Source organism: Anneissia japonica, unplaced genomic scaffold, assembly GCF_011630105.1.
Source record: "Anneissia japonica isolate Jap-2015-1 unplaced genomic scaffold, ASM1163010v1 scaffold9712_len146881_cov104, whole genome shotgun sequence".
NCBI lineage: Eukaryota > Metazoa > Echinodermata > Crinoidea > Comatulida > Comatulidae > Anneissia > Anneissia japonica.
Window position 1 is genome coordinate 70,117 of NW_022684842.1, and position 18,216 is coordinate 88,332.

An 18,216-nucleotide genomic window follows, 5' to 3' on the forward strand; every position below is an offset into this window, starting at 1 on the left:
GTACTCTGACCTATTTCCATCCAAATAAGCCTATAGTTATCCAAGTAGATGCCTCAATGAAGGGTTTAGGCGCAGCTCTAATCCAGAATGGAAAACCAATTGTCTTTGCCAGCAAAGCCCTAACTGAGCGTGAGTTATTAGCTGTACAAGATTCCACACATATGTGTATGGAACCAAATTCACCGTGGAAACTGACCATAAACCAGTGGAAAACAACCAACATAAAAGCCTAGCAAACACTCCGCCAAGACTCCAAAGACTGATGATCCAGCTACAACCATATGATGTGCAAATAACTTACAGACCAGGGAAAGATATGACACTAGCTGACACAATGTCAAGACTCAACCCATCATATGGCCCTGAGATACTATCCACATCATACAGTTTACAACTGAAAAGCTAGCAGAGATGCAAGAAGAGACCAAACAAAGTGTAACTCTTAAACCCCTAATGGACACCATCATACACGGATGGCCAGATGAACCAAAGAAGTTACCAAAATGCATCAGAATTTTCTGGTCAAGCACGGATACATTAACAATCGAAGATGACCGGGCCAAAACACAGATGATTTTCAATCCTCGATTGACAATCGAGGATTGTGTCATCCTGGCTAAAGATATTAGTAAATAAAAAAAAAATGACCTTATACTACAAGGAAACAGAATACTAGTACCAGAGGAACTAAGACCAGGCATCCTGAAAAAACTCCACATCGACCACCAAGGTATAGTAAAAACTCAACTACGAGCAAAATCATCTGTGTTTTGGCCCGGAATTAACCGTGATATAGAGGAGTTAAAGGTTGCACTGTGTGTCAATCGCACATGAAATCACAGCAACCAGAACCATTAATGCAGCAAAAAATACCTGAAGGACCTTGGCAAGTCGTCGCAGAAGACTTGTTTTATTTTCATGGTGATGAACACCTTGCTGTCGCTGATTATTACTCCAAAATTCCTTTTGTAAAAAAGATTGGAAAACGAAGCACCAGCATGGCAGTCATCAAGATGACCAAATCTATATTCAGTGAGCATGGTATTCCAAACAAAGTTGTAAGTGACAACGGTCCACGCTTTAGCAGTACCGAGTTCCGACAATTTGTAAACGAGTGGGAGATTGAACATGTGACATCCAGCCCACATTACCCAATAAGTAATGGGTTCATTGAAAAAGCCATACAAGCAATAAAAAGTACACTACAGAAGTCAAAAGACAGTGGCTCAGTCCCATTCCTAGCACTATTGTGCTTGAGGACACCACCAATAGACAGTTACCTTCCACCACCCACAGAATTACTGTATAACCGGAAATTGAGGAGCAATCTACCAATAAGGTATCAAGACGACGATCACCACAACAAAGTCACCAACAGATTAATCCAACGACAAACCATGCAAAAGACCTATCATGACAAAAGTGGAGTTAAAAACCTTGTTCCATTGAAAGAAGAACAAGTGACAGTACAAGACCCCCAAAACAAGGACATGGACGAAAGCAACTGTGCGAAAAATCTGCAAGGAACTAAGATCGTATTGGGTGGAAACTCAAACAGGAGGTATACTAAGACGGAACAGAAAACACCTTCACAAGCAGCATTTAACAGTTTAACTAGTAATCCCTTATTTAAAAAAATTAAACGTACACTGACAGTTACCAATTCAGTGTAAAAAAAAGTATGTTTTGTTTTGAGTTAATTACTAACGAGGAGGATGTGATGATACGCCTATGGCGCTTCATACAAGCGTTGCTACGCTTGCCTTGTAATGATTTGATGTTAACCATATTGCATTAAATGTTACGTTGTTCAACAAGCCCGATAGATTCGTACATCATTCCAGTACTGTGCATTATCACATAAAATAAATATAAAAAAAATATTACATTCCTCTCCCTCCCAATATCCCTTTAAAAGGGAATATGAAAACCAATTGGCATATTCTTAAACAGCTGTGGACGTCGTACGAGCTACTGACTGGTCTAAAAAATCAGGCAATGGAATACCGTGTCGCTGCATTTTGTCACATGCATAGGTCAGAAAGCTCTGGAAATCCACACTGGTCTACCTTTTAAAACTGAGAAAGATAGAGGTAATCTAGATACCATATTAAAATTATGGGAATAGTACTGCTGTGGGCAAACTAATGTCATATATGGGAGGTTTTGCTTTAACAAGTGTGATCAAAATATATTGACCCCCAGCCTCTCAACTGCGCACTTAAACGTAGCTACTATTCTATCCCTGTCGTAGAGGATATACTTCCTGAATTGGTGTAAAGTGGTTTCCAAAGCCGATTTGAATGAAGGCTTTCCCCAGTGTAAGCTAGATAACGAGTCTACGAAGCTGACTACATTCCAGTCTCCGTGGGGCAGTTGGAAATAGTTGCGAATGCCTTAAGGCATAAGTCCCGCCCCGAACTTTTTCAGCAAAAACTGAATCAGTCACTGGATGGACTCAAATGCATACATATTGTCGCGGATGATGTTCTTATCACTGGATGTGGTGAAACACTTGCAGAAGCAACACATGATCATGACAATAACTTGAAAGCGTTTCTTGAGCGTTGTCGCAAAATGAACATTACGCTAAAGAAGGATAAGTTTGAGTACACGCTAGAATCGCTACACTTCATTGGACATGTGTTGACAGCGAATGGCCTCAAACCAGATCCTGGCAAAGTTCACGCGGTGCTCAACATGCCAACACCCATCTCCCCAGCTGCAGTACAGAGACTGAATGGAATGGTTAAATATCTTGCCAAGTTTATTCCCAGCCTGTCACAGTTAAATGAACCATTACGCAAACTCACTCACAAGAACCAACTTTGGAATTGGTCACTAGAGTGTCAACAAGCTTTTGACAATATCAAACAAGCATTGTCTCAGGCACCAGTTCTCAAGTATTTTGATACCAATTGTCAAACTGAATGACAAGGTGATGCTTCCGAAGCCGGTCTCGGATTTGCACTCCTTCAAGATGGATTTCCAGTTATGTACGCCAGTAGAGCCTTGACTAGTTCCGAACGCAACTATTCTCAAATTGAGAAAGAACTCTTGGCTCAGGTTTTCCTGATCAAGGAACTGTTGATCAAATACCAGAAAGCATCCATCTTGCCGATCTTGCAGTCCCTGAGAAACAGTTGCAAGATATTCAAACTGCTACGGCAAGTGACACAGGTTTACACACTGTCAAACGCCTGATCACTTCGGGTTCGCCAGAACATCGAAGTCAAGTCCCACCAGAAGCACAGCCATATTTTCACTGTAAACATGAACTCTCCATATTGGACAATATAGTCTTCAAAGGAGACAGATGTGTAGTTCCCCAATCAGCTTGCGAAGCCATAAGAAAAGAACTACATAGCGCCCACCTTGGAGTAGAAAATACACTTCGGTGCGCGAGAGAGACAGTTTTTTGGCCTGGAATCACAGCTGATTTGAAGGAATTTTTGTCCAAATGTGACATATGTAATACATTCCAATCTGAGCAGCCAAAAGAACCACTGCTCCATCATGAACTTCCAGATAGACCCTGGGAGAAGATTGGAATTGATCTCATGTCATTGGTTGGTCATCAATACCTTGTAACGGTAGATTATTATACTCACTATTTCGAACTTGATCATATGACAAACACAAACACAGAGTCTGTTGTTAAACGACTCAAGTGACGTTTCTCCAGACATGGCATTCCTCTCACTGTGCAGAGTGATAATGAACCACCATTTAATTCTTCTGCATTTGCGAACTTTGCTACAGAATATCAGTTTACCACAATGACTAGTTCACCTGAGTACCCACAATCAAATAGGAAGGTTGAGTCAGCGGTTAAAATAGCCAAGAATCATGTTCGGAAAACCAACAAAGATCAGAAAGACATTAACAGAGCGTTACTCGCATGTTTAATTTTCGACATTTTCAAACAAATTAAATTGATTTCAAATGTTGAAAGAGCATAGAAAATTGGATGCTCATGGTATGAACAGTTTTAGATTATTTTGAAAGCAGAGCATTAAAACATGTTTATTGTGGACATTATAATGCAAAATTCAACTTTATGAGCATATAAATTTTAGTTCTCTCATTGATATCATTGTGAACTTGTTCAAGTAGTTTTCATTATTATTTTGATGTCGATGAACAGAGTGACGTGTTAATTGAGCTCGCTAAAAAAAGTATCTTAAATTGCTTCAGTTATCACCCATACAAAAAAATTCTATAGAATTCTATCAAAAAAAACTATAGAATGTCTATAGCATAATTGTTTAGAAAATCTATAGAAAATTCTATAGAAATAACTATAGAAGCTTACTATAAAAAGTCTATTAAAAATCTATTAAAACTATATTAAAAATCTATTAAAACTATATTAAAAATCTATTAAAACTATATTAAAAATCTATTAAAAATATATAAAAAAGCTATAAAAAATTTATAAAAACTCTATAAAAATATATTAAAACTATATTAAAAAACTTTAAAATCTATAAAAATTATATAAAAAAACTATGAAAATTCTATTAAAAATCTATAGAAAGTCTATGAAAATTTTATATAAAAAAACCTTTAAAAAACTATAGAAAATCTATAAACAATTTTATAAAAACCACTTATAAATCTATAAACATTTTATAGAAAAAAAACCTATAAAAATACATTTAATATGCGTATAGAAATTCTATACAATTGTATAGAAAGTGTATATAAATTGAACGATTTTATATAGAAAATCTGTGTATTCTATAAAAAAAAAAATGTGGGTGTTGTGTGTTTTTTGGAAAATTCAACTTTAACTGGCCCCAATTTCAATTGGTTTGCAATGGTCCCAGTTCCAATTGGTAACAATGGCTTTAATCAACTTCTGCAGACTTACAAAATACACTATGAGTTCATATACAAATCATAATTTCTTTAATTTAAAACACCAACAAACATCATACAGTAGGGACATTACTTCCCATAGGTCTCATTTACTAGCATACCCCTTCATATATTATCGTTTTGCTAATGTCTTACTGCTAAACATACTGTACCTCAAATTCAAGGCTATTCTACAGTTCTTTGCTTTTACAGTCCTGTTTAAATAAGCATTTTTTTTGTAATGTTTTCCTATTACAAGAGTTTATTATATAAAACAATATTCAAGAACCATTTGTGTTACAGGTGTGCATAAACCAGCATTCTTTGTGATATTGCAGCAGCAACTGTCCATAACCATGCCCTTTCTTGTCCGATGGTACCAAGCTAAATTAGTATGAATTATGCCGTTGAACAAATCTAGTTTGAAATATTAAATCACTGTGACTTGTACTTACATTTCTCGGAGTTTCACTCTTGCTGAAAGATATACAAAACAAAATCTTTAAAAAGAATAATAATGGTAAACTTATACAGTATATAGAGTGCATATTATAGAAACTGCTATTAAATGTATTACATCCCTTTATTATTGTATTAAAATAGGAGTAATATACATATATGTAGCTATTGACAGACTAGCAGTTACTTCTTTTTTAATCAAAAGAAAATTATTATTTTTTTTTTAGTTTTCAAAACAGCTTAGCCTACATTACAATTTCAATATCCAAGGCCTATAATAGGCCTAATATATACACATTAAATTTGATTAAACTCTATCGTGTAAACGACAGCATCATCAAATAGCATGTTGTTAATAATTAATAGTACAGGACAGTAAAAATAAAACATCAACAAAACATTATATTCACCTTTAGTAAGTCAGGTAATTTTCTGTCCTTAACAGATACGTCTTCAAACAAACATTAATGCTTTCCTACTACAATGATTGAGTTGACTGGATTGAGTTTTCACTTACAGTAGTTACCAAGACTTGAGTATCCTGAAATAAAGTCACCATTTATGTTGTTAGTATAGGCCTTTTGATTACATTAACTTTCTGCAAATAATGATACAATTCTTTTTTTACACACCCCCCCCCCCCCCCACGGTTAACCGTAAACCGATTATTTAATACACCACCCCCTCCCCGGTTAACCCTAAACAAATTATTTTATTAAAGCATCATGGACGTAGATTAGTGAGGACACGTCCCAAATGCAATTTACCACTCTTCTTATGGCATGCTGGGTCACTATGGGGCAATTATCTTACAGCTTTGCTAGGCCAACAAAAGGCCCAGGTTCTAGGCCTAGCCCTATATCCTCAATGGCCTAGAGAGAACAGAGAACATCAGTTCTGTCTGTCTCTGTACAGCGGCTAGGCTAGTATTACCGGTACAGCTAGCCTAGGCCTAGGCCTTAGGCTGGGCCAGGCCTCTTCATTCAAACCTTCATCTAAATACTCTAGGCCTAGGAGGAGGCTAGTGGCCTGCTAGAGTAGTAAACTAACTAAATAATAAAACAAAAAATCTTACCACTTGATAGTGAATACAGTACTGCTAAAATACTTCCAAGGAGTATGTTTATAACTGCCTAACATCATGAAAGTCCAGAGAAAAATTCAAAATACTACCGCTTCCGTTGGCTCTACATGAAGTGACAATTCAAATCAGCTGATTGGTCACTTGATGAAGTGACCAATCAGAGATTTGTGCATTTCGACACTAACATTAATTGGTTGGTAGGTGGGCTATCACAGTAAACAGGTTAGGCTGTTGATAACATTTTGCTTTCAATCTTAAAGCATTGTTGTTAAGTGAATAGGTGAGGAATAAGTTTAGGGGACTACAGACCCGCTCCCACCCCCAATAAAGTAAAGTTGCCATAAGGCTACCAATGTATTAGCGGTTCCAGAAATTTTTCATAGAGTTTGAATAGATTTTATATATATATATTCTATGCATTATTTTTTTTATAGATATAATTTACACATAATTTTTAATATTTCATTTACAGATAATAACTTCCATAGCGTTCGTATTCATTTTATATATAGTTTCTATAGAGAAACAATTTTACAAATTATAAACGTTTCCATAGAGTTTTTATATATATTTTATATATATTTTCTATAGACTATTAAAAGTTACAGTTTTTAAAATGACTGTGTTTAGAACATTATACAGTTCTGCAGAATATACTATAAATAAATAAATTTATATTGAAATTTCATATATGTTATACTTTATATAGATTTTATATGTTCCTATAGAGATAATCCCTATAAAATTGTTATAATACATTTAAAAAAAATACAGGTAAGGACTATAATTTTTTATAGAATAAATATAGAAATTTTATAGTTTTATTATAGAGAACTTTTCATATTATTTGTATAGAATATTCTATAGAATTTCTATAGAATATGCAAGATGTAAAACATGTTGGTAGGAATATACTGGTCAGACACGAATGTGTCAATAAAATATTGAATGAAACAAAAAAAATTAAAAATATAGAAATTACATTAAATATGTGTATATAGTATGTTATAGAATTCTATAGAAACTAGTTCCTCTATAAAACAATTTTATAGAAAATACTAATTTCTGTAGAATTTGATTAGTCTCTATAGAAGGTCTATAAAGTTCTATAGAATTTTTATGTATGGGCATTCCTGGTATATCATACATTTCTACTTTGAAGACCAGGATCTCTGATGATATTGAGCTAGGCGATTTTGATCGTACGCATTGACTGGGCAGAAAGAAATTTTCTGCAAACGATCAACCAACCAAATGTAAGCCAAGGCCATCATCATCAAATTTGTCTCATATCGCACCCGGTCATACGTGTTTTGCAATAAAAGGCATCTCAAACAATCCTGCTACTCAATTACCGAAAACCTCACTGCACAAAGATTGAAACTCCTTCACCAAGCAACAGTCAACGACACGGTCGAAGCAACATGGACACAGGACGGTAGGATCATTTGTCTTCTAAAAAACAAAAATAAAGTTTCCATCTACTGATGCAGATCTTCGCCATCTCCGATCAACGAACAGCTAAATTAACTTACTAACTCCATCCATTTAAACTTTCCAAATTTCTGTTTGAAACTCACTTTAATGCACACGTATTCGGGATGTTATCAATTACTTAATTATATCAAAAGACAATAGCCCGTTTCTCCACTAAAACTGAACACGATCTACGGAATGAACAATCATCTAATCATTGTTGTTATTAGTGTTATTGCTATTAGGCCTATTATTATTATTATTATTATTATTATTATTATTATTATTATTATTATTATTGTTATTATTATTATTATTATTATTATTATTATTATTATTATTATTATTATTACTTATTATTATTATTATTATTATTATTACAATTATGTTGTTATTATAATTATTGGCGTACTACAGTACTATTAGTTATACCGTTTCTCTTTAAATTTTCATAATTGATTTCTTTTACTGTTATGCTTACTTATTTTAAAACACTGTTTTAACACTGTTATGCTTACTTATCTTAAACATTGACATTTAATATTATTATTCTTTTATTCTTTGTATTATTATTATTACAATCTGGCCTGTTTCTATTGTTGCTGTTGTTTGTTATTTCGTTGTTATTCTTATTATTGTCATTACAATTATTGTCTTAATTATTGCTATTATAATTATTATCTTTATTAATATTATTAGTTTTATTATTATTATTATTATTATTATTATTATTTTTGTTGTTGTTGATATTATTATTATATTAACTCAGTTGGACTGTCTTCATTATTAGTATTATTATTCGTTATTATATTTTATCCCTGCTTTTCGCTGGATATTATATTTTACTGTTGCTATTCCACTTGTGGTATTACCGTTGCTATATATATTTTGTGCTTTGGTACTTGTATATCATGTATATATATCTTGTATTATTTAATCTTTGCCACTTCTTTTTTGGTATCATATGTTTCTTCCGATTTGTATGGTGTACCATACTTCCAACATTTATTTCTTTCATGAAATTTTTGATACTTTTTATTATTTTGTTTTCAAAAAATCCGTAGAATCCTTGGTATTTCTTTTTGTACTTTATTTATTTACTTATGTTTAAAAAAAATTATTACATATTCCCCTTTTTTGAACAACCAAGATGAATTTACTTCCAATATTGACCCAGACACACAATTCTTCTCTAATAACAACCCTTGCACATCCCAATATTATAAACCCAGTGAGTTCCCTGCCAGTTCATTACAAGACTGCTTTTCCACCATTCATTTTCATTCCAGAAGTATTCTAAAAAATGTTGATCAAATTAAACAACTGTTGAACTCACTTAACTTACCTATTGATGTCATTGGGATAAGTGAAACATAGCTCAAATTTAATAATCCCCTAGTTCAACTCCCCAATTTTCACTTTGTCCCCATCCATAGAACTTACAAGGACGGTGGTGGAGTTGCCATGTATGTTCGTGATGGCCTTCAATTTTCCATAGAGATGATCTTATAGAGATGATCTTAGTCTACTCCCTTCTACTTGTGAATCCATTTTTATTGAAATAAATAGGCCTCATTTAAAAAACATTATTATTGGTACAATTTATAGATCATCATGCCTTGACCCTAAAAAATTTACTGATGAACGTGACTCTATTCTATCCACACTATCAAGAGAGAATAAAATCGTGTATATCCTCGGCGATTTTAATATTGATATCCTCAAACATGAATCGGACAATGACGACCGCCATTTTGTTAACTCCCTGTTTAGCAACTACTACCTCCCCCTTATCCACAGACCATCTCGTATCACCAAAACCACTGCTTCCCTATTAGAAAACATTATCACCAATCAGGTCGAACATCCCAACTTAAGTGGATTACTGTATAGTAATATTTCTAATCATTTACCTGTTTTTAATATTACTTATATTTCTAATGGTGCAAGTGGCTCAGATAAGGAAGAAATATACATGCCTAGCTCCAGAAAATTTAACTCTTCAGCTCTAGAAAAATTCCGACATGAAGTGGCTGCTCAGCAATGACCTAATGTTATTAATACCCATGATCCCAATATTGCTTACTCCAACTTTGAAAACACACTAAAATCATTTTATGATAAGCATTTCCCACTTCAAAATCATGTAATAAAAAAGATCGAAAAATAAAGCCATGGATGTCTAATGCATTACTTAAATCTATCAAATATTAACACAAATTGTACGCTAAATTCCTTCACCGCCCATCTTCCGCTAACGAGAAAGCCTACAAACAATTCCGCAACGAGTTAAACTCTCTAATTAAGATTGCCAAGTATAAGCACTTTCATAATACTTTTCTCAAACATAAAATATCAAAGCTACATGGAAAACCATTAATTTGCTGCTAAATAAAAAAACAAAAAACAAAAAACAATCAGTTACCTCCCTAGATTGTGATGGCACAATGACCCAAGATCCTCAAAAAATCTCCAACTCATTTAATAAGCACTTCGTAGAAATCGGACCGTCCCTTGCTAACAAAATCCCCCATGCCACCAAATCATTTAAAGACTTCCTACCTAACCCAACTCCTAACTAATTATTATTTACTCTGGTTAATGAGGCTGAACTTATAAAAATACTCACCTCTTTTGACCCCAACAAATCTCCTGGTATTGATGATTTTTATACTAAACTACTAGAAATCGGACCGTCCCTTGCTAACAAAATCCCCCATGCCACCAAATCATTTAAAGACTTCCTACCTAACCCAACTCCTAACTAATTATTATTTACTCTGGTTGATGAGGCTGAAATTATAAAAATACTCACCTCTTTTGACCCCAACAAATCTCCTGATATTGATGATTTTTATACTAAACTCATTAAATGCATTGCAAACATTATTTCTTTCCCATTATCCCATATTTTTAATCTCTCACTTTCTTCTGATTTGTTCCCAGACAGGATGAAGTAAGCGCGCGTTACCCCTATATATAAGTCTGGTGATAAATCTGACCTTATTTACGGCGCTGCAAATAGCAGCCACCATACAAGTGTCTTGGAAACCGTCTGGAATTCCTCTTTTTGCACGATTGTTTCTTAAAAATCTGCTGTTGGTTTGTCTCCTTAATATCTGAGACTACAATGTTTCGCTCTGTCTTTAATTTACGTTTTTCAAGTCAATTTTTTAATCCTTATTTTCACCATTGGCTAGGCCATGACTTACCATTAATGCTTGAGTGGTCACCATTGTCGGTGCCTATACAGTCCATGTTACAGCCTGCTATTGTTAGGCCTAGGCCTAGTTTTAAGCCTTCTCTAGTATATAGTCGTGCTAGTCAGCCTATCACATACAGTAGGAATATGTTGCTTTCTTTGAATTCCAACCATAAAGCTAGAGTAGCAGCTACTGCCTTTAAAAATCTGAAGGAGTTTGATATTTTACGCCCTAGGCGTGGTTGCCGTGCAGGTAGACAGATCAAGTCAAAGGTCATAACAACTTCACCTGTTCGTTCACATTCCTCATCTTCTGCTACCAGTTTTTATACACTAAGACAAACTTCGCCTGATCACGTTAATCTTGCTGTGTGGAATGCACAGTCAATTTGCAATAAATCTACCGAATTTGTTCAGTACGTTGTCGATCATGGCATCGATGTTGTATCAATAACTGAGACATGGCTTAGAGAAAATGACAGTTCCATCATCACGGCTTGTAAGCCTGATGGCTACAACTTCCATTCATTTCCACGGTCTACAGGTAGAGGTGGTGGTTTCGCCGTGGTATCTAATCTTCCCTCTGTATTTAACAGATTAGATCAGTTTCAATCTTTCGAAGCATGTGAGACTGTAATTAAAACTGTCTCTAAAAGGTTCACACTTTTAACAATCTACCGACCTCCGCCTCATCCCACTCTGCAATTTTTCTCTGATATTTTGACCCTTTTAGAACAATATTCTTTATCTTCAAATCTTGTCAATACTGGTGACTTCAACATTCATATAGACGATCCGAGTAATATACATACTGCTCGTTTACTGGATATAATTCATTCACTTAATCTCACTCAACTGATAAATTCTTCCACTCACAAACAAGGACATACATTAGACCTTGTCATTACAAATAATCCTAATCTTGTGAAAATTTCACTGGTTCATGAATATCCCTTGTCTGATCATTTCTTTCTTCACGTTACACTCGATGCGCGCATACCAGCACCTGCCAAGAAATTTGTGACTTTTAGAAAATTTAACAACATTGACATCAACATTCTCGATCGGAGAATTGCGCATTCTCTCTCTAATTTTAGTGATGACATGGATGTGAACAACGCAATAACCCAGTACAACAATACACTTACCTTACTTAGAGATGAACTGGCCCCATTAAAATATAAGACCGTTTCAAATCATGCATCCCCTGCTTGGTTCACCAATAATTGTAGGATAGCTAAACAAGCAAGACGTAAAGCTGAGCGGAAATGACTGAAATCTCAAGATCATTGTGATTTCGCCGAGTACAAGATTCAATGCAATGTTTACCACCGTACGCTTGAAGATTCTCGGGTTTCTTACCTCCAGTCTAAGATCGACGGATGTGGACATGATCTGAGAGCTCTGTTCAAACTTGCCAACAAGCTACTTGGTAGGACAACCGTGGCAAATTTACCACCATCATCCAGTAAGCTTCAGTTGGCTACTGATTTTAACACATTTTTTGTTGATAAAACCAAACGTCTGCGTCAGAGTATCTCTATCAAATCTGAAGTTTCATCTTTCACGGCCGCATCTCATCCCTCATGTCATATCACCAACATTGAAAGCTTTGAGACAGTCAGTGAAGACACGGTTGCAAAACTTCTTATATCTATGGCACCGAAATCTTGTGATTTGGATCCTTTCCCTACCAAGATTGTTCGTAAACTCAATTGTACTGTCTCATTATTTCGTTCTCTTGTCAATTCGTCCCTATCCTCCGGCATTTTTCCTGACTCTTTAAAGATTGGTATTATCACGCCACTCTTGAAAAAATCAACATTGGATCCTCATTCGTTTATCAATTATCGGCCAGTTACTAATATCCCTTTTGTAGCCAAGATCATTGAGAAAGTTGTCTGTTTAATTCTTGTTAAGTTTTTAAATTCCAATAATTTATTTGATTCTTACCAGTCAGACTTTAGAAAAGCACACAGTACGGAATCTGCTGTAATGAAAGTTAATAATGATATTTTGCAGGCCCTTGACAACGGATATTGTACATTATCAGTGTACCTCGATTTGTCCGCCGCGTTTGATACCATCGATCACAGTATCCTCATTGATCGACTTTCAGCTTTAGGGCTTTCTGGTACAGTATTAACATGGTTCAACTCTTACATAAAATCTAGACAACAGTCTGTTAGAGTGGAATCAGCCATTTCAGTTCCAGGCCCAGTGAATTTTGGTGTTCCTCAAGGTTCTACCTTGGGGCCCATTTTGTTCCTTATTTACGTACGTCCTCTTGGTGACATCATTCAGAAACACGGTATTAAATATCACATTTATGCCGACGACACGCAGTTGTACACATCTTTTAGTCCGCGGAGGCTGCCGCAGAGACAGTTCGCAACTTAGAAGGTTGTATTGATGATGTTCATAGATGGCTGTCTATCAATATGCTTTGCTGCAATACAGAAAAGACAGAAGTGCTGTATATAAAGCCTAAACGCCGTCTAAATGTACCCATCATTGAAAACATCCGCGTGGGAGACACCTACATCATTCCATCTTCTGAGGTGCGACATATCGGTGTAACGTTTGACTCCACCCTATCCATGATTAGACATATTACAAACACATGCAGAGTAGTATCTTTCCATCTCCGCAACATCAAGGCAGTTAGGCGTTTTTTCAAATGAAGATGCTACATCAAAACTGTACATGCATTGGTTACATCAAGATTGGATTATTACAATGTAGTCTTTTACGGAATACCATTACATCAATTAGAAGGCTGCAGCTATTGATGAACATCGCTGCTCGTCTTGTCACTGGGACACCTAAATTCCATCACATCACCCCTACTCTTCGTCGTCTTCATTGGTTGCCAGTGAAACAGCGTATTGAATTCAAAGTACTTTTATATGTTTACAAATAAATTCACAAGTTATCCCCTCAATACATTTCCTAATTAATTAAGGTTCGTTCTGCAACTTGCACTCGTTCCCTCCGGTCAACAACTGACTCAATCAATCTTTATTGTCCATCCTTTCGGTTAAAGTCTTGTGGGGAGCGATCGTTTATGGTTGCTGGGCCCAAGTTTTGGAACTTGTTACCTTTATTTATTCGTGAGTCACCTTCTGTCACCATTTTTAAAGAACGACATAAGACCCACTTATTCTCGTCCCTTTAATTTATTTTATTTTTTTCTATTTCCATGCCAGCTAACTTTTATAGCCTTAACTAGGATAGGAGGCGCCCGAATCCGAGATGGCCGAGACTCAACAGGTGCTGACTGTAGTTCAATTAGATTGAAACCTAGCCAGCGATGAGGGCGTATCCCCATACTTCGGTTTGGGTGTTGGCATGGTATTCGAATTTCACTTCTTTTTATTTTGTGGTTTTGGGTTCCGTTCCATCTTTACACTTGCCTGATCGCGCTTAGACACTTTTTGTATTTTGCGCTCTATAAATTAATAACCATTAACCATTAACCATCTTTCTAACTATCGCCCTATCTCTATTCTATCCATATTCTCGAAAGCCTTGGAAAGAGTAATTTAGGATAGAACATTCTCATTTATCTCCAAACACAACATCCTCTACAATAAACAATGCTTCAGAAAGGTTCACAGTACATCCATAGCCCTCATTGACCTAACAAACAAAATTGTAACTGCATTTGAAAATTACGATTTTTCTATTGGAATCTTTATTGATCTGTCCAAGGCTTTCGACACTATCGACTATAATATTCTTTTACGTAAACTATCCCACTATAGAATTCGTGGACCCGCATATAAGCTCTTCAGAAGTTATCTCTCTAATCGTGCTCAGTGTACCAAATATTGTAATTCAACTTCAAATTTCAGTTCAGTAACTTGTGGTGTTCCTCAGGGCTCTTTACTTGGTCCCCTCTTAGTTATTTTATATATTAATGACATTCATCTTTCTTCTTCTATTCTCAATTTTTTCCTTTATGCCGATGACACTACCGTCTTTTATTCCGAAAAAGATATGCAATCTTTATTCGATACTGTTAATTCTAATCTAATTCTCATGTCCCAATACTTCGCTGCGAATAACCTCTCAATCAACTATACAAAATGTAACTTAATTCTGTTTGGGACCCCTCAAAAATTATAAAATATTGACCTATCAAACCATGAAATTTTTATTGACAGCAATGTCATTCCCTCTGTCCAAACAGCAACATTTTTAGGAGTCCATTTAGATAACAACTTAACTTGGAAAAAACACATCAATAAAATTGAATGTAAAGTTTCCAAAAGCCTTGGTATCATTTCTAGATTAGCCTTTTTACCCAACAACATCCTCCGTATTCATTACTGCTCCCTCATCCTTTCTTATCTGAGCTACTGTTGCATATATATGCAACACGAGTTAATAAAGTATGTTAATGAAACTAATATTGAAAGCTATCCTGATTATTATATTAATAGAGAGATTACACCATAAAACACATTATATTGTTTACATACAGTATAAATAGCAAAGGGCCAGAAATCGTCCCATAGGGGACCCCACAAGTAATTTCAGATAGTGATGATTTTATATCAGTTAGGATAGCTTTAACTAGTTCAAGGATAGCATGCGAGGTGGAGTGTTTAGCACGGAATCCGTATTGGTGGGGTTTTAATATTATACTATATTTAGTTAGGTAGTCATATAGTCTATTGTGCATTGCCTTCTCGAAAATTTTAGGGAAAATAAACAGGTAGCACAGATATCGGCCGGTAACTTGTAATTTCATCACGTTTTCCTTTTTTGTAAACTGGGAGAACCTTAGCAATTTGTTATTTTATCGGGAACAATGCCAGTTTCAAAATAACAGTTTATAATGTTGACTAGGGCACTTACGATAATTGTGAAATCCCTTTTATTGTTTTTGTTGATATATTATATAAGGAACTCTTATTGTTGTCTAGAATAAGATATTTCTTTAATTGTAACGGGTTTAATGTAAAATGAGTTAGCTTGCCTGTTTTTTAAATAACGTAATGGGTTGACATTAGAGTTTATTTATTTGCATAATTGTTGTCCAATGTTAATGAAATAATTATTAAACTGTCCTGGTGTTATAGTGGGATCTGTAAATGTGTCATCATTATACTTTATAATATCGAGAAATGTTAGTTTAGTCTTATTTGGATTAATAACAGAGTTCATTATGTCCCAGGTTTTTTTCATGTCCCTATGGCATTTTGATAATGCGGATATTATAGAAGTCCCTTTACATAATTTATTAAACACGTTCTTTACATAATTTATTAAACACGTTACGGTATTTATCATGGTTTTCTTTGTCTTTGGGGTTTTGCGGCTTTAAGTATTTTTTTGTAAAATTTAAGTTTCTTTTTGCTAGGTTTTAATAATCTATTTGTCACCAATTGCTGTTTAAGTTTACTTGAATTTCTTTGAATTTTTAGAGCATGTTTATCATAGATCAGTTTATAATACTATGAAACATGTCGTAAGCAATATCTGGGTTTTTTTGAAGGATTACACTTGTCCAGACTATTTTTTTTTTTTATAAATAATGAATAATATTTAGAATTCACTCATCATTAACAGATATTTATACATAATATGATTTTCTTTGTTAGGTTTATGTGTATTTTGTACAGATTTTCAATGTAAAACACAGGTAGATGATCAGTCAAATCTGATATAAGTATACCCGTGGTAACCTCTCTGTTGATTTGGTTTGTAAAAATGTTTTTCAATTAGGGTTGCTGATGTATTTGTTATCCAAGTTGATTCAGATATAAGGGGGAAGAGGGAATTTGCCATCATATTTTCGATAAAAGTTTTAACTTGATTATTTTTACTATAATTCATAAGGGCAATATTAAAATCTCCAAAAAATATGGCAAATTCTGTTTTCTGAATTTATCTTAAAAAAAAGTTCCATCATAATATTGGATTAGAAATTTTCAACAGAGAGGTCAGGTTGTCTATATACAATTCCAATAATTATATTTTTTTATTTTTACTAATTATTTCGATAAAAAGGTATTCACTGTTTAATTCACAGTTGTCTATTTTGATATCCTTTCGTTCAATAACATTATACCCCTCACAAATGTAAATACCAACTCCGCCTCCTTTTTTGTTTTTTTCAATCAACGTGAAAAAAAAAGTATAACCAGGAAGAGTTGGTTTAGCCATGTTTCGGTGACCCCAATAATTATAAACTTAAGAAGCGTTTTAAGTCATTCCGAATGTTTACTTATGATTCTGGTATTGAAGTGAATCATTGCAATTTCTGTTTTGTCTATGTCTTTAAAATAATTATGTAAGTCATCTCATGTCAAAGTATTTACATTTGTTGAGGGAATCACTTCTATCGGATAAGCTACTTTGTAAGCATGGAAGCTGCATATCAATTTTAATTCGTTATCATAAATATAATCATCACTGGAAGTTAGGGGATCGAATTTTAAGCCTTTGTTTATATTATTTAACATATGCTTGATAACAATATGATTTCCAGTGTAGGCTCTCTGGGGAAATTCAATATCATTAAGATCGTGGAATGGCAGTATTATGTTTTCTTGTTCTACAATATATTTTCATGTTACATTCCATGGTAATGAATCAAATCTAATTTGGGTTTAAAAAACTAAGTAAAATAACAATATCAATATCGAGAGAGGACTGTATTCGGACGTCTCAATTTAGGAGCTGCCTGAACTTTGCATCTAATGTTGCTGGAAAGAAGCCTAGTTCCCTCCTGAAATAAATTATATCCATCTCGGGCAAATAAAGGGTAAATAATATCTCCATTTCTACGAAAATTGCTGTTATCACAAAATGTCAGGTTAGGTAGATTGTCAAGTCTCATTGCGTGCTTGATTTCTCCGTTTTGAAATTGAGTTCCCCCCACTCTTGCTAGACCCAGAGAAATGACGAAATTGGTATCTGGGAATTCGTTAGCATAACTTTTTGTCATATTATACAAGGCGTTTGCACCTTAGCCAATTAGCTGATGATACGGTTTTGGAGGTTGGAAATGAAAATAATTTAAGTACTGCAGTATCAGCACTAATGAATTATTTTGTAAAATACTAGGTATGCCATTACACAAAATAAAAAAAACAAAGCTTTTTTGGATAGATAAGTG

General features: G+C 34.5%; 3 protein-coding genes across 3 annotated transcripts in view; all 3 read left to right on the forward strand.

The window, feature by feature from the left end:
• Positions 1 to 830: 830 nt before the first annotated feature.
• LOC117108105 (uncharacterized protein K02A2.6-like) lies at positions 831 to 1,673 on the forward strand. The gene has a single exon (XM_033250026.1). The coding sequence runs from the start codon at positions 831 to 833 to the stop codon at positions 1,671 to 1,673; it is 843 nt and encodes a 280-aa protein (XP_033105917.1).
• A 904-nt stretch (positions 1,674 to 2,577) lies between these two features.
• LOC117108106 lies at positions 2,578 to 3,674 on the forward strand. Its single transcript, XM_033250042.1, has 2 exons — positions 2,578 to 2,903; positions 3,053 to 3,674. Exons 1-2 carry the CDS (start codon positions 2,578 to 2,580, stop codon positions 3,672 to 3,674), a joined length of 948 nt encoding a protein of 315 aa, XP_033105933.1.
• Positions 3,675 to 11,231: 7,557 nt separating this feature from the next.
• Positions 11,232 to 18,216, forward strand: part of LOC117108108 — a 33,136-nt gene continuing 26,151 nt past the window's right edge. Inside the window, exons 1-2 of the mRNA XM_033250055.1 lie at positions 11,232 to 12,336; positions 12,430 to 13,326. Coding sequence (XP_033105946.1) covers positions 11,232 to 12,336; positions 12,430 to 13,326 — 2,002 coding nt within the window. The remainder of the gene's footprint in view (positions 12,337 to 12,429; positions 13,327 to 18,216) is intronic.